The sequence below is a fragment of the Electrona antarctica genome (genome assembly GCF_951216825.1).
Source record: "Electrona antarctica genome assembly, chromosome: 1".
In the NCBI taxonomy this organism is placed as follows: Eukaryota; Metazoa; Chordata; class Actinopteri; order Myctophiformes; family Myctophidae; genus Electrona; species Electrona antarctica.
Genome location: NC_136806.1, coordinates 27,780,549 through 27,808,005, shown reverse-complemented (window position 1 = coordinate 27,808,005; position 27,457 = coordinate 27,780,549). Strand labels below are relative to the sequence as shown.

The 27,457-nt window shown below is 42.4% G+C and overlaps 1 protein-coding gene and 1 long non-coding RNA gene across 2 annotated transcripts; both read right to left on the bottom strand.

Annotated features, from left to right (window-relative positions):
- Window positions 1-1,233: 1,233 nt before the first annotated feature.
- LOC306925359 (ETS-related transcription factor Elf-2-like) lies at window positions 1,234-15,000 on the bottom strand. Its single transcript, XM_079504143.1, has 9 exons — window positions 14,651-15,000; window positions 12,355-12,438; window positions 11,486-11,726; window positions 9,575-9,682; window positions 7,594-7,710; window positions 7,234-7,317; window positions 5,478-5,670; window positions 3,476-3,703; window positions 1,234-2,912 (listed from the first exon to the last, which is right to left on the bottom strand). Exons 2-9 carry the CDS (start codon window positions 12,427-12,429, stop codon window positions 2,183-2,185), a joined length of 1,776 nt encoding a protein of 591 aa, XP_079360269.1. The 5' UTR covers window positions 12,430-12,438; window positions 14,651-15,000; the 3' UTR covers window positions 1,234-2,182.
- Window positions 15,001-22,228: 7,228 nt separating this feature from the next.
- Window positions 22,229-24,865, bottom strand: LOC306925389. Its single transcript, XR_013790243.1, has 2 exons — window positions 24,756-24,865; window positions 22,229-24,000 (listed from the first exon to the last, which is right to left on the bottom strand). It is a non-coding gene; the product is annotated as an uncharacterized lncRNA (long non-coding RNA).
- Between the last annotated feature and the right edge of the window lie 2,592 nt (window positions 24,866-27,457).

Here is a 27,457-nt window from a genome sequence, read left to right as displayed (position 1 = left end):
CATAATAATCACATTCATTTCCATAAGGAAAGTAAATATTTATAATAGTAATTTTAAGTAATATTTTCATTGACAGAAATTGTGTTGACTAGATAACTTAATGACAGAATAGGCCTTTGTCTTGAATTACCACTACAGTAGACATACTGTATGCCATCTATAAATGACAGACGCAATGTGGATCTTCTTTGAATATCTGCTCTTTCATTAGTACAGAGATGCTGTTATGCTGGGACATCTTGTATGCTGAATCTATAAGGAGCTTACGTTAACCACATAAGCCCTATTTCATACTTATGCCCTTGCAAAAAAATACCCCATCTACAAACTCACGTGTCACTTTGTGAGGTTATCGATCTGCTATTTTTGACAAATGTTTGCCAATATAATGTCATGCCCAAAATAGGGATGCCAGGCTGAAAGTGGATATATAAAACTATTCCTCTGCTCAACGTCGTTTTGGCTAGAGCCATCAGAATAGATCATGTGACCCAATTAGTGGCCTTGATCTGTTCGGTCCTCCGTCACCTCTGTACTGGAAATGAATGACCATTTCTCAGAATATTACATGATCAATTTCCTCTAAAATGGCAGCTCATGGCACAGCTCGAAGTGACACATCATGAGCTTGTATATCTGCTATTTTTGAACAGTATAAAATAAAATAAAAAGCTGTTAAAATAAAATAAAAATATGCAGATGCTTTCCCGGTTGTATGTTGTACGTTAGGGATGTACCGATGAGATTTTGGCCGATATCGATATAATACATTGCTGTTATGGCCGCTAACCGATATTACAGATGTTATGATCTCATTCTGTATTAAAAAAATATACTTGTCCATTCTGAAGAAAAAAAAATAGGGTATCTGCACTGAAGGCTTAGGCAAGTCAGATTTAACTTTAATACCTTATATTTAATTGAGATTGTAGATCTGTTCAAGCTGTTACTTTGGGCTTGTTTATCTGTAAAGACAATCGGTTAGATTGATTAAATCGGACCTATGCCGATTAATCAAAAAACTAGAATTGGCCGATACCGATGTGTTTGCAGATAAATCTCCCATCACTAGTTAACGTAGGTTGTAAAGGCTAAAGTTGGAAACTTGCCAATATTCGTTTATCCCGTCATCTGTAAGCAAACAATGCGTTTGGGTGAATCCATCTCTACATGAAATTTGTTCTGTAGAATAATTATGCTTTACACCACAAAAAGCACGTCAGACATTTTCAATTGACATGTCTTTTTTATAATACATATTTCAGTAAAATCTACTTCAATACACTTTGAATTGATAGTACAAGAAAAATAGCATATTATACTTCAAATGTCGAGTACACTATCTAGTTATTTTTTCTTTTAGTTTTTTCATTTTCTTTTCTCCATGGAGACATCCTTTTGCTCCCTTTTATGAACGGCAAAAAAGAAATACAAAATAATTCAACGATGTGAAGTGTTTGAGAGAAAGGTTTACGTTTAGACAAACCATAGAGTGAGATACTGGAGACAGAGGGGAGGAAACAAAGCAATGGTTAAAGACTGCTGTTGCACTGATAGATACCTGCTGAGTATAAAAATGTTAGTTTTTTGTTTTGTTTTTTTTCTTGAATTTTTGTTACAACAAAATGTTACCAAGCTTTTATTTCATTCATGATTACAAAAAGAAGGAATTTCTTAATTTACAATCTAAGGCCGCCTATCTCTTTTGCGTAACATGAGCTGTGAAAGTGTATTTATACATAAGTACAAGACAGTCCCTTTTATCCAGTTTGAGGTGTTAAGCCTTGGTTTATACTTGGTTGCCCGTTGTGTCGCACGTGCAACTAAAGCCTCGTTTATTGTTCGCGCACGATGGTCGCGCTCCGAAAATAGGCGACCTACAAGCTCACAACTCACCATGGATGCGACTCGTTGTGAGCTCGTTCAGACCTGGCCTAAGTATAAATTGGGCTTTACCGAAATGCGTCAGTACAGTTTCACAATGACAGCCTCTCACTGGAGAGAGAAACGTCCGGTCAAAGGTAGAGGGCGGCGTCAGGGCTCGTCCAATCCAATCACAGAGAAGCTCTGCTCCTCTTTTGTTTTTAAAGAAAGAAAAGGTCCCACACAAGTCGTCCTATAGGCTGGGATGGGGGGGGCAGTTTCTAAATGCCCACAGTCCCCTAGCCGCAGGGCTGGCCTCTCAACACGCCGGGGCATCTGTGCTGGACTTGGAGTCCTTGGAGTCCTCTGCTATGGTGGACTGGGAGGGGTCCTTGGAGTCCTCTGCTGTGGTGGACTGGGGGTCCTTGGAGTCCTCTGCTGTGACCTGGGGCTGTGGTTTTGGGGAGCTGGGCACTGCTGGGCTGGGGGCTATCGTCCCTGGCTCTGATTGTGTCAGCGTGGCGCTACTGCTGGAGGTGGAGGGAGCCTGGGGGGTCGGATCAGGGTCTGCAGCGGGGGCTACAGAGGCTGTTGCGGCCGCTTTGGCTGGGGACGGAGCGGGCTGGAGCTGGCCCCCAGCTACCTGGACAGAGAGCTGCGGCAGCGGCTGAGCCACAGCCGCCGGTTTGGCCAGGATTAGCTGGTGGGCCATTCTGCCCACTGGAACCTGGAACGTGGCCATGGTAGGTTTGGCGCTGGCCTGCGCAAGCTGCGTGGAGAGGGCTTTGGCCTGGATGAGTTGGGTTAGCTGGGCGGGGTTGGCCGCCATTAGCGAGGCCAGCTGGTTGGCCGGGATGGTGATGATGGTGATCTTGTCGCCCATCTTGGAGCCATGCGGTAGCATGGTGGGCATCGCCTGGATCACCAGCTTGGGCGGGGTGGCACTGGAGGTGCCGCTGGACATCGAGGTGGTGGTGAAAATGGGAGCAGAGTTTAAAGTCACCTGACCCAGAGAGTTGGTCATGACCATGGGCATGGCACGGATGGTCCTGCAACACAAATCACACATCATCACATTGAGCTCGCTGGCGTCCAATTCAACCATTTCATTCAGGCTCTCTCAGTAACAAAACATTTAGATACGTCTAAAGCCCAAACCACACCAATGGGTTGCTCCCTGCAACCAAGCGGTTGCAAGTATGTAGACGCATGTAGTTGCAAGCAACCATTGCATTGAGCCAATGTAATCACTTGGGTCAACTTGCGTCGACGTACAACATGTCAGATGGGATGAATGCTAAAACCGTTTTGTTGCGTCTCGACCCATTGGTATAGTTTGGGCTTAACATCAATGTTACACACCAATATTGCTTTAACCCCTGAAAGTGGGATAAAACCATAGGCTAATTTCATACTTTTTTTCCAGTTCAGGTTTAAAAATATTACAGCAGGGTAAAAACACAGCAGGCTGCATAAAGCCGCTCATATGGTACATGTGATGTAAGCAACACAGCTGCAGCTAATCAAATTAATCAAGATGTGGGCCGCGGTCCAGAAAAGGTGGAGAACCACTGCTCTACAGCTGAATGAAGTGAGGGTGTTGGAGATGCACCTGGTGCCACCGGTGTTGGATGGGATGACAGTGACGTAGCTGGTCTGCTGAGGCTGGGAGACCATGACAGCATGCTGCTGATGGTCTGACGGCCCGTCACCCTCCTCCATGTCCACCTCCACCTCGTCGTCCTCGTCAATGATGCGGATGTTCTTGGGCATTTCTTTGAACTGGTAGGCCAGTCGTTGCCCTTCCACTTTGGCCAGGATGCCCCGCTGATAGTAATACCTGCACACACACACACACGTTTGTATTACCATACTTCCGAGGACAAACATTTTAGGATGGTGCTGTTATGAATGGCATTTTTCTTCTTTTTTTTTTAAAGCCTAAAGCCAAAAATACCACTGCGTAGATATTAGTCTGAAACTTCGGTGTAGAAGATTCCTTTCCAAGGGCTGGTTACAAAAAGATTCAAACGTCACCATAATTGAAAGCTACAACCCGAAAACATCTTTTAAAACCATCTAATTCTCAAAATGTACTATACTTGTGGGAACATTTGACCAAGTACACACACACACACACACACACACACACACACACACACACACACACACACACACACACACACACACACACACACACACACACACACACACACACACACACACACACACACACACACACACACACACACACACACACACACACACACACACACACACACACACACACACACACACACACACACACACACACACACACACCTTAAAGTCCCTTCATATCATGTCCCTGAATGTGGTTTCAATTCTTGAAAAATCATCTCTGATCAACTTAACTATTATGTCTGTCAATGTCAAGCATTTCTCCCCCCGAAAATGTCCCTATAGGAGCTTTAAGGTACCTCTATCTCTGCCCTCATTTATTCTAGGATCTGTGGTGAATAATCGATTCAAATATGAATGGGGCGATGGTAAATGGTGCATTTATATAGCGATTTTAGCCAAAGCGCTTTACATATCGCTTCATACACCGATGGCGGAGGAAACCATGCAAGGCATAAACCTGCACATCGGGAGCAATTAGGGGTTCAGAGTCAGTCTTTCTCAAGGACACTTCGACACTAACTCTGGGGGAGCCTGAGATCGAACTGGGAACCTCACGGTTCAAATCCAGCCACTCTACCCCTGAGCGACTGCAATCTTAATAGAAAAATTCACCCTTTGTCAGACTTCTGATTGGTCCCTGACTGACTAACCAGCAGACTCTTTCCGCCTTGTTCCGCCCTGGTTCCGCCTTGTTTATGTTGAATTTGCTATAACATAATTCTTGGAAAAAACTAAAAACAGACATGATATGCCCAGTCACCATGCTGCACCTGTGATGTTCCTTTTTACTGACATGTTGTCGACTACCACCACCATAGACAGCACTCCATTTCTCTTGTAATACTCGGCCGTTTCCGGTCGCCCCAAAAACAGTTAGCGAGAATCGGCTATAGCTAATGTGATCATCGTCTATTTCTTCAGAAGAAAAATGGCTATGAAGATCAGCGGCCCCAGTATTGTGGAGGCAAAACACACAGAGCGGAGCGTTGCCTAGCGATCGGGAGCCATGCTTTCCGGTAAATATTAGCGAGACGATTATGGTAATGGTTCGATTACTCCCTTTAATGATGCCTATAGGCGGTTCCAAACTGGCCTTTGCAGGTCTGTAACTATGAGAGGAACCAAATGGGTCACCATCAGAGTTATGGTCCTTGAAATAAAAAAAGTTTGAGAACCACCAGTATTGTAATTGTATAGCAGACGAGACTTGAAGTCCACATACCAGCTCTGACAGTGTGATGAAACTCGTCCCGGAAACAGTTCCTAATGTGATGGAACCAAGGGATTCTGGTCTGTGGACCCCCGCGCCGACCTCCGCGGAGACCCCCGATGTACCCACGGACCCTCACGCAGCGAACCCCCGCTTTACCCACGGACCCCCACAAACTCTGGTTCCTCAATGTTGTATCAGGTTCCCAATCCTAGTTGCAAGCAACCCTTGCGGCTCTCACCTGAGTGCTCGGCCCATGGTCTCATAGTTCATGTCGGGCTTGTTCTTGTGTTTGCCCCACAGTTTGGACACAGCCTTGGAGTCCACCAGCTTGAAGATACCCTTCTCCCTCTGCATCCACTTGATGTAGCGTGGACACGTGTTCTTGTCCTGGAGCAGCTCCAACAAGAACTCCCAAAGGTAGGTGGTGTTTCCTGAAGGAAGGACGACACATTCACAACAACTTAACCCATTGACACCCGAGACCAGATTCTACAAATGTCTTCACGAAGTTCCCAGTTTTCTGAAAAACCTAGTATGTTTCTATATCATCAGTGATTCTCAAACTATTTCATGTCAAGTACCCCGAAAATGATATGTAATTGGCCGCCGAACATATTTTCAGATGGGGTCGGTGGCCAATTACATACAGTACGTCTACAAGCTTGTATTTTTCAACAGCTAAAGTTTGTGGTGAAAACAGGGTGTTTGACAGTGAAGCTCCTCATTGGCAGGTATCATTAGACCAACCAGTAGGGGTCAGCAGTGACAACACATGTGTGTCTGAGTGCATGGATAAGGGAATAGGCACAACCTTTTCCCACAGCAGACATACCGGGTAATGATACAAATAGGTTGCCAATTAACCATTTAAACCCCATATACTTCATTGACCGGGGGTCCCCCAGGGTCTATACTTGAGCCCCTCTTCTGCAAATTAGTAGAGTTGAATGTTGGGCTGTCTGCAGACACTGGCTGCCTGCTCCAAACACCATGAAAACACTGGTTGTATATTTAATTTATTCTTAGAAATTCTGATTTTTTTTTTCTCTTCTCTTCTTCTCTCTCATTTAGAAAAACTAAAAGGAGCAATAATCTGGAAACAAATACTTTTCCATGCACCCTTTTCTTTTGATATTTTCATACTTATCCAGACCTGGATATTATTAAAGTTTATTACATGGCTTGGTTGAATGCTTGATTCTGATTGGTCAATCGCTTAATTCAGCGGTGAATTATGTGTCGATAATGACCGCTCCGCTGTATAACAGACCGCTGCCTAATCAAACCCTCTGAGCACCAGCTGCGCGGCTGCGCCCCGCTTGATTTACTGCTGTTTCCAACATGACAGCCATGTAAACACACACACTAGTGACACACAATGTCATTTACAGCTAAACATTGCTCTTAAAAATGTTTTTGAAAACATTTGAGCGAGAAATAGACGAAGCAGGACCCGAAAATGGATTATATTTGATCAACTCACTTCCTTGTTTTCCGACAGTGCTGCAGACGCAGCCAGCGCGAACTCATGGAATACTTGTTTTGTTGTGTTTTGGGTCAATGTATTAATTTATGTTAGTTAGCCATGTAATAAGCCTTCAGGGAGTGTAACCACCTCGGCTTCGCCTCGGTGGTTAAACTCCCTGTCGGTGAATTATCGCCCGACAATGACCACCTAGCCAGATATTATCCCTTACCTAATCTTCCATACTGTACAATTCTACATGTTCCACACTTGTGTAAGAGAAATCCTGCTTTATGTCCACAACAGGGATGGTAAGGCTATGATTTATTTGGTGTAGCAGGGTCTTTCCAGTGAGCCGACATGCACAACAGCAGCACCCAGTTTGACATGAATGGAACATGGAAGTACCATCACACAACTATGTGTCAATGCAGCTACTGTGAGGGGGAGAATGAAATAAATAAATAAATGAAAATAAACATTTGTGGGAAAAATAAAAAATAAATGATATTGTGAGCAACGAATGTACCTTTCCCCTCTCTTGGTCTCTTCTTTATCCCCAATTCAAATGATCCATTGGCTGCAGGCTGATGTGTCTTGGGTTTACGTCCACCTGTACACACACACACACACACACCTTTCTAAGATGCAGAGTTCCAGTCCTGCTATTTTCACTACATTTGTAGACCATCAGTGTACAACAAAAATATTTGATGTAGTTGATTATAGAAAGAATTTGTTTTGTGTAATTTTGTTGATGTAGAAGAAATTAAAAAGAAAAACTACCCGTCTCGGTAGTAACAGATTAAGTGGGTCATTTGGTTCTAAATGTCTAATTTGGTTCTAAAGTTTGGATATATTTTGAGTCCTAGGTGACATGGCCACTGACCTGCTCTCTTCTTCTTGGCAGCAGGTTCACATTCAGGGGGAATGGGAAAGGAGTCTTCTTCGATAGGTCCACACTCTGTAGACACCTCCACCACCGTCTCCATCATCACGTCTTCCACTGGACACACAACATCATCATCAGATCTTACACTGGACTAACAGGCACAACATTTAATCAGCTTTTTCTAAAAAAGAAAACAAGGAGCATTTTATATAATGCATTTTAACGACTGAAAACCTATACCAGAAGTCTTCAACAGGGGGTCCTCATAGAGAGAAATGTTTGTGTGATATGGACAGTTTTTCTGTTTGACATAACATAAAATGTTTTACAATACACACGTGATGCCCAGGACGTGTCCACACGTCTTATCAAATAAAACTGCCTGGTACGCGTGGGGACGTCTTAAGGTCTTTTTACCAGCTGCTGTGCAAGCAGAGCTGGTCAATTCTCTCTCGCCGGGGCTTTCACGCCCACTTGCTGTAGTAGCGACCTGTGTTTCTCATTGGCTGCCGTACTGACCGTATCGTCCTGATTGGATGCCTCGTCTCTAGGCAACCACACTTTTTGCCTCTAGCCGACCTCTCAGCCAATGGGATACCATTGCAGCCAGCAAGTTAGGCAACCGGGACTACCTTTTACGCAGAGCCTCGGTTTCGATGGGCGCTGATGGGACGCTTGTTTTACAGCGCCGGCTACTACCTACCTCAAACCCTAACCAAACCGGAACCAAGCACGGAGCAGCGCAGGACTTCTTTACACCTGCCAAGCCAATGTCAACACTACAACCGACAGCTGTGCGTGAGGTGCGATATATGATGGACCTTGATGGTTTGGAGAATGGGCTACCTGAGAGTGTACAAATACAACCAAATGGTTTCAGAGTTTTTGTAGTAGGCTACACTCTCAGAGTTAGTGACCTGGACAGATCCTGTTGTTTCCACACACACACACAAATACAGATAGATTTACATTCCATAGCACAATGCAGATATAATAACGCTGCTGATAATTATGACTGTCATCAATTCTTGTTTATTTATATAAAACGGGAGCGCTAAAATCCATTTTTGGAAACGGCCGTTGCTAGGCAGCGCCTTGCTCAGTCCCTCCCGACCTGTTTTCACTTTTTTGATGGGGAATCCAATTGACCCATTAAAGGGGCATTCCACTCATTTTCAACATTTTACTATGTCATTAATATACCTTAGAGCTGTTGTGTGGAAATAATAAAAAGTCCCCCCGATTCTGTGTTTCCTAGAACTAGAGATCTGAAAAAAATCATTAACATGGTGAAACACATCTTGATGATGTCATCAAGATGCGTTTCACCATGTTAATGATTTTTTCATACTTACAGTTCTAGGAAACACAGAATCGGGGGGACCTTTTTGTTATTTCCACACAACAGCTCTAAGGTATATTAATGACATAGTAAAATGTTGAAAATGGGTGGTTTTCTCCTGTAAGACCTGAGGCCGAATCTACAAATGCCTTCGAAATCAGTTTTCAGATAAACCTATATGTTGCTATACCGGTATATTATATATATAATATACAGTATATATATATCCCATTTAGGCCTGAGGCCGATTCTAAAACCACTTCCGGTTTGCGATCAAAATAGCCGGTAGTATCTTTGCTACTGTGCAGCACTATCAGCTATCATCGTATTTTTCATAACTACGTCAAATTAAGCTCTAATCAAGCCCAAAATATCGCATTTTACGCAGCGATGCATGCGCGATCACGCGCGTGCGTGATCGACCGTGCACGCACGGATTTCGGCCGGTTTTAGGAAGATTACATCGGCCGTTAGCCAAAAGTTGCTACATTTTGCTACATACATCAATTCCGTCAACGGAAGGTTTGGATTTATCAATTAAATCCGTCAAATCCGTCGACAGTAGTTCAAGGGTTAACAGGTCAGACTAAAGGTCAGCCTAAAGTAACGTAAAAGCACAACAAACATTGGACGTACCGGTGTTGCGTTCATTATGCAGGCTTCCGGGGGACTCCATGTGCAGGAGAGCCTCTGCTGCCTCAAAGGTTTTGTTAAAACACACCAAGTCATGACCCGACATCTCCACTGTCATCAAAACAAAAACACAAGAGCCAGGAAGATGAAAAGAGCTGCAGCACATACATACACCAGAGAAATCCTCAGGCTTAATTCATCCTTGGTTAACTGTAGTGTAAGTGTACACTGATTTGTTCAATTAAAGCTACACTATATGTAAGTTGTTTAAGCGGTGGTTGTAATTGGTCTCAATCCTGAGGTCTGGAAGGACAACTACTGGTTGACAAGTGGTACTGCCTGAAGGTGGTCTATTAGCGACTTGTAAAAACCAATATAAACCTAGACAATAATCTGTACAGTCTACATTGATTATTTTTTAAATATCTATAGTATAGGATACCAGGCAGGTGAACCTAACATATCTAAATTACAATTTAACCATTGCATAAACCAGCATGGTCGTCAAGGCTAGGTCAAGTGCTACAGGCGAAGGTGGAGAGAAGTCTTCAGATTACAGCAAAGCAATTGTGAGTGAATCTACAGTTTAAACTGCATTGGTGAGTTTGCTCCACAGTTTGAGTCAGGAGAGAGAAGAGGCTGGGACTGGGACGTGTGGAGGGTTGTCCCGGATGTTTTAGGGAAGGTTCTGACAGCTTCCCTCTGCACTACAGTTACAAAAAGTGGACAGTGGACAAAAAATAAAACGTCCTTTGTAAACGCCTATATCTAAATTCCGGAGCGGTTGCGCAAAGACAGCACTGTTTAATGCAATGTAGTATTTGTGTGTGTTACGTTTTTTTTTGCTGAATTACTCATGACAAAGTTGTAAAAGTCAACAGTATAGCAGCACGCTAGCAGACAATACACTAGTTCTGTCTTTCAATCATTTTATTATTATTATATTTTCACAATCTGATACACAGATACGCCGGCTACTTTCTAATGTTTCGATAATTAGCGCAGATGTATGCATATGACGGTATAGTTTCATGTGACAAGCTTAAACTATAGTGTAAGAAGATGATCAGGTAAACTAATAATAATAAAATGATTGAAAGACAGAACTAGTGTATTGTCCGCTAGCGTGCCGCTTGCTTATGTTATGGATATACGTACTGTTGACATTTACAACTTTGTCAACAAAAATACGTATACACGCACAAATAAATTTCATTAAACAATGCTGCCGGGCGGGTCTTTGCGCAAAGATAAGCTTTGTTAACATGCACAACAATGCTGTACTGTCAGTTACACCACTCGTTTACAGTGGCAGCCTGTTCCCTGTGGCTCCTCCTCCTCATTAGCTTCCTCTATAGCAGTGATTCTCAACCTGTGGGCCGGTAACCTCGCGTCCACCAGGCTTTCAACCTCGGAGGAAAGCCTGGTCTCTGTTACGAAATCGCTGTGTGATCCGGTCGGGAGCGGATGATATGTTACGTCATGTTGTTGTAGTCACTGGTTTGTAGTCATCAGGTCGGAACCCCAAACTAGAATCGTTAGCTGCCGCTCGTTAGCATAACAGTCAAAGTGGGACAGTGGCCGCGGCCATTTTGCATCCACATGCACTCTATGTGCTGCTTTCAATGGCCTGTATCTCCAAATCGGCACAATGAATGTCGTTTCTGGTGAAAACAAGGTTTTTCAACGGCCCGGCAGCAGACGCGGTGATACTCGCGGTCAGGTTTTTTCACCAACGACTGGGAGAACAACAACCGCTCAAGACACCACACACAGCATTTTGTCATCGTAACATCCGGTTACGGATATTTGGCTCTTCAAAATAAGAGTTGCGCGTGATAAACCCTTGGCAATGCGCGATATAGATTAATTAATCCTGGCGGGCATACGGTTAACCAGATCCAACACACTCACCGGTCTCCACCACCTCGGTGACCACCTCCTGTTCGTCTCCTACGTCCTGCATCAGGTAGGTTTCGTCATCATACACCAGGACCTGGGCGGCGTAGCACTGCTCCACATGGGCGCTGGGCACCTCCTCTACAATGACAGCTGGACACTCCTCCTCCTCCTCTTCCTCCTCCTCCTCCTCCTGAAGCACCACTTCATCGTCGCCCGCCTCCACGATCACCGTCTCAATCTCATCACTCTCACACTGATGACAATTGACAACACACAAACACACATTACATATCACAATGTCAGAGCCTTAATTTACAAAGAGGGATTATGTGCATTTTAGCAAAAGCGCATTTAAATTGATTACTACAAATAGCAAATAGCACTTGTGTGTGGTATAATTAACAGTGTTAACTGTTAATAATATAAGAAGAGAGAGGGACAAAGTGAATGCAGGATTCGGTACTGGCTGATGTTGTATAGACCAAAGGTAGGCAAACCTAGGCACGGGTGCCAACATTGGCACAGGGGTGGGTGAGCACCGGCACACAAAACGTCATACGTTATAATGTCTGAAGCTTTCTTTCCCTCTTCTTCCAGTGCCGGTTAAGAGTTATATAAAAAGGTTGACTGGGGCAGTTTAGACATGCTAGGTTTCATGTTTACCTGGTATCCTAGTTCATTTAGCTAGATACTTTAAGCACTAAAGGATTTTCTTTGCACTGTATTTACGTATGACCATCTATGTCTGTTGATCTTGAACTTTGTAAGTCGCTCTTGGCTATGAGCATCTGCTAAATGCCTAAACAGTAAATAGTACATGTATATGTTAGATTGTGGAAAACACCAGAACACAGAGAGGGATGTAGAAGCGTTGCATCTACCTGTTGGTGCTCCTCCATCACTGTAACATACTCCACAATGTTCCCTCCACTGTCTGACACAACCACAGAGGTCATCACTCATTCCTGTCAACAACAAAAACACAACATTCAGATTAGAATGTGAAAAGTTAAATATATATATTTGGGGTTCATGATACCTAACCTAACCCTAACCGCAAGCATGGAGCAACGCATGTCGAAGCAACGGGTCACAGTGATTTCTGCATGTCAGACCATTGGTGTGTCGGATAAGCGTGCACACCCCATTAGGTATTGGCGTTTGGAAGCACTCATTTGTATTAACAGGTTGTGCTGCTGCCTCCTGCACTATGTGCAAATTTGAAACGGGTAGTATGGAGGGCCGTTCAGCGTTCAGTGACTTCGACGAGCGCTTCCAAACTCCAACACAAAAATAATCACCTGCACAGAATTTCTTGACAGAAAGTAGCTCATAACATGGTGGATCTTTATGAAACAAACGCTTTTGAAAGAGGATAATTCAAGAGAATGCAAAAAAGGGGTCCAAGGCACTCTGCTAAAGTCTAGTACAAAAGCCTTTATTTAAAGTGGCATGGCAAAGAGGCTAGAGCATTAAAAAGACAGACCTTTAGCTTTTGTAGACTGTAGCACAATGCCTTGGACCCCTTTTTGCATTCTCATTATCGAACCCTCGCCAACGAGCACCTGTTTACAGTTCACAACCGCAAGGACCATGGCAGCACTTCTCTTCTTTCTATTCAACGTAGGATAAGTCAAGCTTGCCCTACAGCTGAAATTTTGGTGAGTTTAACGTTGTTTAATACAAGCAGATGGGAAATTTGATTTGGATCAATGGGCTGTCAATGGAGGGTATTGCATTTCCAACTCTAGATTCATCCCATTATAAAAAATCTAGTGTTGCAAATTGCGGCCAGAGGCAGCAGGAGGTTGCGTTAATGAAAAATAGCGCTTCCAAACTCAAACACTTTTGAGAAAAAGAAAGAAAAACAATCACCTGCACATTTTTTTGACAGAAAGTAGTTCATAACATGTCTACAATAGATTATTATGAAACAAACACTTTGCCGATAGAAATAGGATAAAAGAAAAGAAAGAGGATAATTCTAACTTTCCGTACAGCTGCAATGTTGGTGAATCGAACATTGTTTAATATAATCAGATACGACTTGTTTGCTTTGGGTGTATGGGTTGTCAATGGTGTTGCAACTCTAGATTCAATCAAATAAAATCTGGTGTTGTAACTTGTGGCTATGAGGTCCCCTGCACTGTGAGTGGTGTCCCTAGATTGCAGACAAGTACAAAAGTAGTGGCATCGAAACACATCGAAACACACATAAAAGTGCCACAGTAAATGTAGTTTCCAATATTTGCAAAACGTTTTCGAAAATAGCTGATCTACAGAACAAGCACACATTGGGTGCCTTGGTGGTCTTGTAGATCAGCAATTTACAAATAGCCACAAGTATAAAATACTGCTTGAGCATTTAATATGGTTTGTATTAATCAATCATCTAAATCTGCATTTTGCAAAGTAATGAGTTAACTAAAGCTGCTAGATAACTGTAGCGGAGCAAAAAGGACAGCCTCTGAGATGTAGTGGAGTATAAGTATTGAACATGAAAAATGCTCAATTAAAGTAAAAGCACCTAGAAAGTAGAAACTGAACTGAAGATCACACTATTGAGTAAATGAAATGTACTTAGGCACTCTCCGCCCGTGTATGATATGACGATGATGACACTTCTCTGCTCATAACAATGACAAATATGAAAACACAAACACGACAATCACGCTGCGCATAATCACGACTTCATCACACCAGCCTCTTATACGCGTTTATGTATAGTAGTTATTGTGGCAGTACACTGATGCTTGTACAATAAATTGTAATCAACCACATCACATACTGTCAATCTTGCTGATCCGCACGGAGCCTACAGTTATAGTTTAGGATAGATGGCACTTAGCATGTTAGCAACTCGCTAACTCACAGCCTGCACCAATAAGCTGCCCCCGCCTGATTAAAGCTGTTCACGACTGCCGTTAATGTCATTTTATTAATGTTAATGGACGCCCGTTATACCCAGTAACCTCAAGACACTTTATTTACACATCCCGTCGCAGAAAGCGAACAGCAGCTAGCATCACGCTAACTGACAGACAGCATTAAGACCTATCTGACGACAGCAGAATGAACATGAAACCATCTGCGTTTTGTTCGTTTCAACTTGTGCTACGTTAACTACTCCTTATCGCACTTATTCTCCTTATTATGAGCCGTAGCTCCCCCGCTTACCTTGCTTTGTTTTTCTGTTGTAGGGTGTCTGTCTATGTGAGGCTAACCCGTTAGCCGCAGGGGCCTAGCACCACAGAGCTAACGATGCTAACTAACGTTAGCCCACAGCCGAGGCCAGCGGCGGCGCGCCTGCAAACAAGTCTGAATGTAAACACAGGGTGTTTGTTTGCAGGCCAGGAAAAACCGTAAACACGAAAGAAGTTTTCACGCGCCGACGGTGAGTGTTTTCGGTATAGGTCTAGTAGTTGAAGTGTTTGTTGTTTTCCAGGCTGTCCCGTTGCTTTCCGGCGGCGCCACAGACACAGCCCGCTACGCTACAGCATGACGTCATGACGTGACGTCATGTCAGCCCTCCCCCCGCCCGACACAAACGAGCGGCAACATTTGGGAATTTGGCATTGACAAACAAATATGATGAAATATCAATGTCTTATTGATAGTTTTTGCTTTGTATTTTGTTATTTTTGAGTGGTGCAAACACTCCTATAACCAGCAATGTCCGTATGTTTAGGGTACCAACAGGGGGCGCTGTTGCACCACTCACTCAGAGAGCTTTGAGGGTTTGATTGATTGATTGATTGAAATATTTATTAACAGTTTGCAGAATTACAGTACATTTCAAGCACAAACTCAATACAAAGGCTGTTAACTGTGAGTGGACGACCCAATTAAGCATTACACTTGTTTACATGTTCAATTCATCAAAACATTTAGAGACTTACAAATAGACACTTCTATATAGACAAAACAGAACAGGAATTCATCATAATGGAGGTAAAAAGGGAAAAGAAACATATACAGCGAGGGAAAAAAGGGGGGGCGGTGGGGGGGATCAGATTTTATGGGGGCCAGTTTCGAATTGCAGCCATCCGTAGGTGCCCTTTGAGAGCGGTTTTGAAGGAGTCAAGGGATTCGCATGTCTTAATGACTGTTGGTAGGGCGTTCCACATTTTGGTGGCATGGGAGCGAAAATAATTTAGACCCTTGTTTGTGCCGAATCTGGGTTGTACATGGTTCGTTGCACTCCCTCTGGTGTTGTGGGTGTGGACTTCGTTAACATTAAGGAAGTATCTAGACAGGTACATGGGTATCTTTGGTGGTGTATCGAATCTTGTGGACCAGACCCTAAGCCATTCCAGCCTGTCAAAGTGGGCAGGGGTGAGGTGGGTTTGGGGGGTGAGGCCAAGTAGGAGCCTGACCAGTTTGATTTGGAACACAAACATTTGTCCTAACACAAACATTGAATGCCATTCACAATGAATGGTCAGTTTTGAGTGTTTGTGTAAATACAAACATTGAGACAAACAGTGAGGACGCAAATTGTGATTGGCCGGAATGAGATGATGTATGATAAGGCAATCATGTCACCCTCCGGCGGTCCTGGGATGCAATACTGTACTCTAACATCGTTGAAGTAGGACTCATACAATGTCTCTGGGACCCATCTAAAAGACCACCCCTGGGTCCCGGGACCCATTACATTAGAAATCACACCCGTGTGAAAAGAGGGGCGCTCTTGTCATCTTACAACAACTAATATTAAAGTCGTCACATCACTTCACACAGGTGTGATTTTGATTTGTGTTGGGTTTTTGAGGGGCAATACCCTCCTATGTCCAGCTTTTGGGGGGTGTGTGTGTGTGTGTGTGTGTGTGTGTGTGTGTGTGTGTGTGTGTGTGTGTGTGTGTGTGTGTGTGTGTGTGTGTGTGTGTGTGTGTGTGTGTGTGTGTGTGCATGCGTGCGTGTGTGTGTGTGTGTGTGTGTGTGTTAGGCTGCGCAACAGTGACACTTCAGGTCACCCAGGGTATTGCCGTATGCCTACTCAAGCAGACATGGGGGACACACAAATCTGTTCTTTGGAGACGTTGATGTGCCACAGCTCAAAAATGTCTGGTAATTGTAGCTAAATGTCGAATGAAACAAACCACAGTAATCATAGCTACCCTTCTCTGTCAGGAATGGCTATAGGTTCATGTACTGCTCTGCGAGAGCCATCGGCATGGCTGACATGGCACAAGGATACCTGCACTGGGTCAGCGAGAGAAGAACCATGCTGCCCATCGGGCCAGAGCTGCTCAGCCCCAGCAGTCTCTTCTCTGCATAGGTCTCACATACAGCACTGCACACACTCTCTGCCTTGCACAGGTCTCACATACAGTACACATACAGTACTGACTGAGCTTCTCATATATGCATAGGCTCAACTTATGTAACTTAAATAGCACTTTATGTAGACATAGCACTCTATAGTGTATAGAGTTATAGTATTAGTTATAGTTTCATTAGATAGATATCCCACTGTTAGGTTCTTAAGCTTACGTATGATTCATGATGAATATTTGCTATGTATTTGATGTAGGCCTATTACATGTTATTTGTTCTTTCTACTGTAAATCGCTTAAGAGTGTCTGCTAAATGCCTAAATTGTAATTGTAAATTGTACCACACGCGCACACACACACACACACACACACACACACACACACACACACACACACACACACACACACACACACACACACACACACACACACACACACACACACACACAGAGCAATTAAGGTTCCAGGTTAAATAATGTACCACAAGAAAGAGGGGAGATCCGAGCACTCAAAAAACTCAATATAAAATCAAGATTAGGATACATTTTGTATTGTAATTTGTTTTATCTGACCTTTTTCAATGTTGTCAATGTGTTTGCTTGTATTTCTTGTTGCGTTATTGCTCCTGTGTGCCTTGTTTTAACTTGTTTTATATTGTTCACTGTACAGCACTTTGTAACTTTGTTTTGAAAGGTGCTTTATAAATAAAATGTACTTACTTACTAAAACAATAATTATTACAATATACTTCTCTTTGTAACCATGTCTCCAATGACAGGTTTGTTAGAAATCGGTGAGGTTAGATTGCAGATTCCATTGTGTTTGACAGTTAGATATAGTGTACAAATCTAACCAAATGGAAGACAGTCTGAAAACCCACCTCTTCAGAATCCATCTTAACCCGTAGCACTTGCCATATAGGCCGTGAGCCAGGACCCCAAATCTGGGGTCATCTGTACCGATGGGGTGAATAAGTCTCATAGTGATTTTTGGGAAGGTATACATCCCTAGTGCTAGGAAAAATGTGATAGCATTGCATCTGTGGTAGCTTTCTGTGTGTTATCACTCCATTTATAACCACATGCCAAAACTCAATTTTCAAAATCCGAATGGAGCATTCTACTTCAAACTGATGGTTCTCTCCTATTATTGATCATATATCTTTGAAGAATGGTTGGGATACAGCTCAGACTATATATTTCTCTGAAAAGTTGTTAAAATTAGCACATCTAGAAATGTTATCTATTACAGGAGAGACAACATATAGGGACTATATATTACATGAGACGTACTTCTGTTTTCATGAAAGATGCAGCACAAAGGTTCCCTCTGTAAATAACTGTAAATATTTAAAACCATCTTAGAACATAAATTCTAATGAAATGTTTTATGAAATTCAATAAACTAAATATAGTGTAAGTGTACAGTGTAAGTAATGCATAAGATAACTTTCCGTTCACCATTACATCACCTTTTAGTCCATTTGACACTTCTATCTGTTCAATACCAAACCTAATAATGCTGTTTCATATTACGTTTTTGTTGTTGATTTGTATTTGGGGACAATTTTAGCTTGGTTGCCCAAACTTTGGTAATTGGCATAATCAAAAAAGGCCTTTATATCAGGTCAATCTCACATGTTAAAGGTCTGGTCAATGAAACAGAAACAACTATTTCTATTTCTATAACAACTTATACTTATACATTTGTAATAATAGCATAAGAAAATATGATAATATTTATCTTTTGCAACTACATTCAATATCTGTAAGCTTCAACTCATAATCAGGAACATAAAATCAACCCACCACATCCCCCTAGCCCTCCTGATTGGCAGCAATATCTAATAATAATCCTGATCTACCTCATCGTCTCTTTATTATCAACATCACTTCTCATTTGTAGCTTCAACATCTCATCAGGTGTCAGGTCACCCTTAGCAAAATGTGGATCTCCCATCCAAATTGTGTGACATCACCTGAACTTTCAAATTGAGCTTGGTGGTCTGCCACATTCCACTTGTATATGAGTACAACTGTCGTGGTACAACAGCAGCAACAGATTGTTACATTGTGACACCCAACTCACCCAGCACATCAGGGTAGTCTGGGAAGTTCCCTGCCAGCAAAGTATTTTGTGCTCTGATCTTGCCTTTGCACATGGATATGAGGTTGCACAGGACTGTCCCATTGAAGGTCGTTAATGTCAAGGCAATTATGTTTATGCACTGTCAAATAGGTCTACATCTATTCTATGGTAACATATAGCTGTATAGTCATATTATCCTGCTCATTACTGTGCAAAAATGTATACATCTTTGTGTTTGAGCACAAATGCATTTTGAGAACCCCCACATTTTCAGTAAAGCGTGCACGCTGTGCGGCCCCCCACACACCATCATTCTACAGTTCAATCTAGTTGAATACCCCTGCTGTAGGTTACAACAACAAACAGCTGCATATCAATGGTAAGGTGAATACTGTGCATGTCAACCAGTGACCATACTGTATCTGCTGCATGCTTGGACACACCTGCTTATGAGACAGACATTGACCTGACCTTTAGCACATAAGATTGACCTACTTATAAGAAATTGATTTTATGTGACAGTTATTCTGTTCATTTTGTAATTGTAATGTTTTTACATAATGCAGTACAATAGAACATCACTTTGGGTGTGGTATGGACACCATTTTGGATTTGGCAATACATAATTAACTAGTGATGGGAGATTAATCGGCAAACACATCGGTATCGGACGATTTAAGTTGTTTTTAGATTAATCGGCATCGGTTTGATTAATCAGACCGATTACGTTTTTCAATAAACTTTTCCCTACTCCTTTTTCGAACATAGTAACTGCGAGAGTGAGGTCTAGCCAACACCAACTCGGGATTCCTGGATCGCTGCCCTCCACAATGTCCTATCCAACATCAGGTTATTGAGCTCTGCAGTGTTGTTAGCCAAGCTGTCGCACCGCAGCACGTCTACATAGGTGGTACGCTTCTTTCCCCCCCTTGGCTTTGCCCTGGGTTTGGCTCCCATAGTCAATTTACTTGCCTCAAGTTCTGGGTACCTGACGCAGTGCCCTGCCAGCCTCATCCTTCTCTCTCTGACTTTGTCCGTGACCCGTGGTAGGTCCCCATAGAAGAGGTCCACATTTCTGATGTGACACCTAGTGCCATTCGTAGCATTCTTGTGTAGACTCCATCCAGGGATTTTTCCTGTTGTACTGTGAGGGTCCATGTCTCGACAGTATCTATGAACAGCCGCCTCTTAAGGTCTTCTCCTATGTCTGATTTCCACACTCTCCTCATCCCGTGCAAGGCTTTCCAGGCAAGTGCTCTCCGAACCTTCAGATCCTTTTCAGTTGAGGCAGTCCAGGCCCCGAGGTACTTGAAGTCCTCGACTCGCTCGAGCACCGTCCTGTCTGCAGTGGCTTTGTCCTCTGTGTTGACTGTCATTACCTTTGTTTTCTTGGTATTGAGCTTGAGGCCGAACTTTGGACCTTGGCTCGAGTCTGGCTGTAGCTTGACTCTATCATCTGGACCAACTTTTCTGGAACTCCGTAGGCACATAGAATACTCATGAGTTTCCCCCGGTGGATGGTGTTGAAAGCCTTTTGGAAGTCAATGAATGTGATCACCACTGACAGGTTGCGCTCCCATACCCCTTCCAATATCCTCCTCAGTGCCAGTATCTGCCTGACTTTCGAACATAAACATAAGTTAAGGATTATGAAAGATCATTATTATTATTATTTTTGGACGTTTATTTCCTTTGTCTTTTCTCATTTATATTTTAACATGTTTGGAATAAATAAAAAAATGAAAATAATGAAATTAATGAATCGGTCTGTCTTTACAGATAAACAAGCCCAAAGTAACAGTTTGAACAGATCTACAAGCTCACAATATTATAAAGGTATTTAAGTTAGATGTGACTTGCCTAAGCCTGCAGTGCAGACACCCTGTTACATGTATTTTTCAGAATAGACAAAATTATAATCTTTCAATACAGAATGAGATCGACATTGGTAATATTGGTTATCGGCCATAACAGCAATTAATTATATCGGATATCGATATCGGCCAAAATGTCTCATCGGCACATCCCTATAATTAACTGATCACTTTCACTGATTCAGCCACATTCCTTTAGTCCTAAACCCCCAAATAATGATGTTATAGCCATTTTAAGCTCCTGGCTCCATTTGGACGCCATCTTGAAAATGACGCCTTTCCAGAACATATATTTTCCTATATTTTCAGTATATTCTTAAGCATGCCTAGAGGTACCAGAACCAATTGGAAAAACCTTTTCTATCATTTTTGGGGGGTGTATTACTATTTTTCCCATATTGATCCATGCAATTTTCGCCTAGTGTTATAAAATAAAATTCATGATAGCACTCATAAAGCTACCACGGGTGCAATGCTATCACATATTTTCTAACTCTAGACATGTATACCTTCACAAAAATCACTATGAGCCTTATTCAGCCAGATGGTACAGACCAACCCCCCTGGCTCACGGACTAATAGCACTTGTCCTATAGTCTATGTCTGACCTTACATGCACATGCAAATTAAGGGCTCAACTTATGTAACTTAGATAGCATTTGATGTAGAAATAGCACTCTATGGTAGTGTATACCCATTCGTTTCATTATATAGATATTCCACTCCTAGGTTCTTAGCTTACGTATGATTCTTGATTATTTGTATGTATTTGATGACATCAAGATGTGTTTCACCATGTTAATGATTTCAGACCTCTAGTTCTAGGAAACACAGAATGGGGGAACTTTATTATTTCCACACAACAGCTCTAAGGTACATTAATGACATAGTAAAATGTTGAAAATGAGTGGAATGCCCCTTTAAGTGCCTAAAACTACCTGTCATCACCATGTTAAACCTTGTTGACTGTGATTGATATTATGCTATGAAAGAAGAGCATTGTTAATTTCAGTGTATATGTACTGCATGTTGTATAGAGTTGTGTTTTTGAAATCGTGCCACTGTCCCACAGTAGCCTAGTATACGCAGTGCAAGCCATTAACTACTTTGTAGTCAAGTTGATTTCACTGATTAAATATATTGCAATATTTCTTGGGTGGAATCAGGAAGTTGATCTAAAAAACAATATATATATAGCAGCTGTATAAATATAGAAGATGGTAAAAATGGATTAAGTGGTTAAGATGAATGTGATAGCCTACTACTTGTCACTGTGTCCCCCTGGAAACAAGTGTAGACAAAACATTTCTAGTCCCCATTTGCAGCATCCCTGACTGCCATAGTGCATGTTCGTAGTGTATGAGGCTTAAATCTTATGTAGCTACTTGTACACATTAACAAATGAAACATACAATAGATGCCCTCTGCTGGAATGTGTCACAATGACCACACTCTGTAGGTAAATAAGACAACCCCCAGTAAGCTGTAGTGGTTTCAATAAGGACAAATCAATGTTTTCTTCAAATAAAAGCTTTTATTAAAACAAATTCAAAATTAAGAAAACTTTAAAACTCAATAGAAACCTTTTTAAAAGTATAAACACCCATATATTATATATAAAACATACCACAGATCTTTGATAGCTACAATCACATTGAAACTCACAGTACACAAGGTCAGACTTGACAGTCCGCATTTTGGTGTAAAGGGGAAATGCCTTAGGTGGTATTGACTGGAGTCAATTTGGGAGACTTTGAGAAGTGATGGTGAGCGGCTTGAGATCAGATGGAGAGCGGTCAGATCGAGTGCACAGGTATGGATGCAGTACTCTACCATTAAATCTCAGGCCAGAGAACACGTAGATCAGATCTTTTGCAGCCACGTTATGGAAAGAGACCTGTCCCGCGTCATGGTCTACAAAGACCCCCACTGCCTGTGGTTTCTCCTTCACCAACAGATTGAACGCAGAAGACACTGAACCATATGCACGATACTGGCCAGCATCCAGCACAATGACCCAGCATTCATTCTTAACAGACATGCTGACAGGATACTTTCTGTTAAGAGATGCACTCGCCACTCCTACAGCCCAACTAGTCTTCCCCTTTACCTGGACCTCAAAGTAAAACTTCCCTGATCTGAACCCTTCCTTTGACAACACTGCATGATGTTTAAATCGCTTTCTAGCATCAGGGACATCTTGAGGTGTTGCGCCAAGCATCACTGCTTTCCCATCGGGGGACACGATGAGGTCACAGTGTGCAGTGTCTGGGTCAAGGGTCACATCCACAGCACAAGCCTTCAGCCGCTGCAGCGTGACTTCCTGATCCAGAAGAGTTGCACATCTCCTAACGCAGTTGGTATCAGGCAGTTTGAAAGTCAACTACAGTGTTCTTCAGGTCCTTGTTCAGCAGAGCGGGCAGGCTTGACAGCAACAGGACAAGGCGATGGTGATCGACAAGGCGATGGTGTTCATCAAGGCAATGGTGATGCTCCAGGTCATCACGTTTCTTGTCGAGCTCAGAGATTTCCATGGTCAGTTCTGTAATGAAACCTTCCGCTTGCTGCTCTGCCGTTCTACGCCGGTCCCAAATCACCGCAACTAGATCTGGCCGGGAGCGGATCAGCTGCTCATTGAAGACTCGTGCCCTCTTAGTGAAGAGTTTGAGCTCACGGAGCCTGTGTGATCGTGCAGTTATCGCACTCTGGACTTCTGCACGTTTGGATTCGTATTCCGTCTCAAGTCGTACAATGTGGTGATTTTTGTGGTCCGTTGTCATGCAACCACAACAAATAAATGCCTGGTCAGTCTTACAATAGAGGTCAATGTGCCTGTGATGGTTCTTGCACAACCTGTCTTCAAGACCTGATAGAGGCACAGATAAAGTGTGGCCCCTGAGGCCTGCAACTCTCAGGTGAGGCTCCAGGTGCGTCTCACAGAAAGAAGTTAGGCATACTAGACAAGACACAACAGCCATGTCCTTCCTCGCAGAACAGATGCCACAAAGAATGTCATGAGCAGATTGGTTTTCTAGAATTTGAGCCCACTTGTGATGTCCTATAGCCAACTCTGACAAGACAGTATTGACTTGCATTTGAGGTCTGGTTGGAAACCTTGCATTACACAGAGGACACTGGTAAATGACCCTGGTGTCCCAGTAGTGTTGAATACACGCCTTGCAGAAGTTGTGGCCACATGGTGTGGTGACTGGTTCGGTGACCACATCCAGACAGATCGCACAGACCAAGTGCTCACCGGTAAGAAGAAAACTGGCAGCTGCCATATCTGGATAGGGAAAAAAAAGAAAAGACAAACGATATGAATCTTAAAGCCATTTCAGTTCAAGATACATTCAGCATCACCATTCCAGGGTCAGTCAGTGAAAATCTACAAACTCGCATAGACATTTAGTGTATAGCAAAAGCAGGCAGCCAACTCAATACTGTACTTAAGTACAAAGTTATTTTTCTCTTTTTTTAACTTTACTGGGCATTTCCAATTTTCAGTACCAACAGTTTACTTCTACGCCACCTCAGATACAAATATTGTAGTTTTACTCCACTACAAATTGAAAACATTAAACAACCAGGTGCTCAGAGATGTACAAGTCAATAAAGTTAATGGTTAAAAAAAAAGTGCTCCTTGATCAAAGGGGATGAAACTGATATAAATCGATGGACCGTTATAGAGCAAATCATGTTGGTTTAATAGCATTTCCCTTTTTTTTAACTCCAGAGTGCCCGGATCCCCCCTTTTTCTCTGACATAACCATGCCCTATACATTTTGGCCATTTGAAAATGGAAGATAGCTCACTGTGAGCTTGTAGATTTGCCATTTTCAAAAGATGTATACATTTGAAAACTTGTGAAATGGGGGTTTCTGCATAAGTACGTGTATTTTGATACCAATAGGCCTACTATAATGTAGTTTTACTCAAGTACATTTTTAACCAGTTTATTCTTGAACTATTTCTACATTGCAGTATTGATATTTTAACAAGAATCTGACATTTGATTGAATTAATACATTTTCTTCTTACCTCGACTGTGGTGCAATTAAGTTTCAAAATAAAATAAATAAATCACTCTGTGTGGGTTCGCAGGGTGGCTGTTGACATGTGCCAAACCTGTGCAAAGCTAGCGTTTTTGACTAGTGAACACAGCTGAAAGGAATCACGTTAATTGCGGGTGTGTTTCATTTAGGTTTCATCATCATCAGTGGTGGAAAGTACATATACTACTTGAGTACATATACTCAAGTAGGCTACTGTACTTGTATACAATTCAAGTCAAATATTGTACTTTTACTCGATCCACTACAATTATTTGAAAACGTTTTACTAGTTAGGCTACATTGTAGATTTCAATTATTACAAAACATATAGTAAACCACTTCAATAGGCTACTTACTATAGGCTATAGGCCTACATTTTGGCCATTTGAAAATAGCTGATCCACAAGCTCACAATGTGTTGCATTGCGACGCATTGTGAGCTGTTGTCAACAAACAATAGTGCTTCCTTTCTCACTGTTCTCAAAGGAAGACGGAATGGAAGATAGGCTATATATTTAATAAAAAATCACACCTGTGTGAACTGAGTGGTGCAACTACACATTTATTGTGTAGTTGCTGAGTACTTTTTCAATTCGGCTTTAACTCTCAACCCAAACAAATGATATAAGGTATTTGTATCTATTCCTCTACATGTCCCTGGGACCGGTCGAAATTTAAATAGGGGTACCCCTGGAGGAAATGTATGTGTCCTGATATAAAATACCATCACCCTCCCTGTGAATGAAAATAAAAATCCAGTCCCCTCCCCAGGTGATTAAACAAAAAGGAATCACCCTCCCCTATTAATTAATATCACATTTACCTGAGTATTATTTATTCCTAACTTTAATCTGCTAGCGTTTTTAATATGTGAGAAAATAAAGTGACCGCAAAAATCGCGAAAAAAAACTGTCCACTGTGAGGTTTGAACTCACGGCCAACGCGGACAGTCTAACGCCTAACACAGCAAGCTATGGAAACTATTGAAAAGTAGGGGTTGTAGTGTGTACTTACACACTTGGATAGGCCAAGCACAATGATTGACACGGGGGGAACAATGAAAACCGGTCCTGTTGGGAAGAACCAAGTGAAAGCAACAGAGGGGTATCGTTGACCAAAGTTGTACTTTAATTCAGAAAAGCTGTAGTATTAGATATATATATATAAAACCCGGACTATTTTATTATCAAAATTGGATCACCCTCCCTTGGACTCGAAAAAAAATTAGCTCACCCTCCCTCTGACTAAAATTAAAAAGACATGGCCCTCCCCTATTTTCCTCCAGGGCCCCCTTTTCTAAATTTCGACTGGTCCCAAGGTATCTATATAATTCAGGGTCTTTTGATTTTTCCATATCGTCTTCTAAAGTGAAATATCTCCAATCTGATCTTTTGCCACTATGCCTAACATCTGTTGAGGAATAACTATAAAGATTGATTATATAGAGATTGATTCACTCTGACGTGATATCTGTGATGTCAGTGACGTCACATACTAACCATAGCAACCATGCTCGTTTTTTTGGTTGCTAACCATAGCAACCATGATCATTTTTTTGGTACGAACAAACACGGGTACACGGGTACACGGGTACACGGGTACAAAGCCAGTTGTTGGAGTGGTTTGCACCACTCAAAAATAAGAGAAACTGTCAGAAACATGATGAGAAATGAGCTACAGTAAGTCAAATTATATGGAAATACAATTAATAATGAATAATATATAGGCTACTTATATTGAAGTATGTATTTATACAATTAATAATACAAATTCTGCTTAAATACTAAAATAGACTAGACTAAATAGACATTTATTATTGATCAACAATGAATGTATTAATAGGCCAAGCAGAGATGGACATGAAAACATAGGTAGCCTACATAAACATTGTTTTTTTTTTGCCTACTTATACCGAAAATATGCATATCATGGGCATATTTCTATATTCTTGGTTTGTCTCATGCTAAAATCTGCTGATGTATATTATTATTTTTGTCGAACTAAGCTCTGGAAATATGATTTCTGCTTCAGCGGCAGCCTACACCTTTTCGGTGTTGCCTAGTATAGGACAGTAAGAGTTTTAAAAGTGATTTAAGTGTCATGAATGACAGATTCATCTTGAAAGTACTGTCCCATTCCTTTCATTGGAGCCCTTGCAGCCTCGCTCTCACCCTCAAGCACTTACAGCTGAGGGCTGCAGCAATTGGAATTGGGCCAATCTGTTCTTTCAGGAAGCAAGACTCCTCCTCCCCTCATCAGGACTATGGGAAATGGTGCATTTATAAAGATTTATATATAGGAGGGCCATTCGAGCCGCAAGTGGAGCCTGCAGTACTACCGTTTCCCAGCGGTGGAGCCTGCAGAACCATTGCGGCTCAAGAATCCACCACTCCTGAATGAAGTGTCTGGTGCTGGGAGTCTGGTGCAACGCACAGGTCCTCGCGGTACTCCTGGTGAGAGCAGGAGTGGACCTGGTGAGACGTAGGAGGGTCCCGGACAGGAGGCAACCCACAGAGCCTAGTCCCTCCAGGCCAGAATTGTACCTCTCAGTCCCGGCAAAGTAGTGGTTCCAACGGATAGTGCGGCCCTGTCTTTCCCTAGTGGGTCTGATCGACGGTAGCTACTGGGACCCCGGCTAGGTCACCCGAGTGAGGGGTATGATGTTCGCGAGACCCGAAACCCTGATGA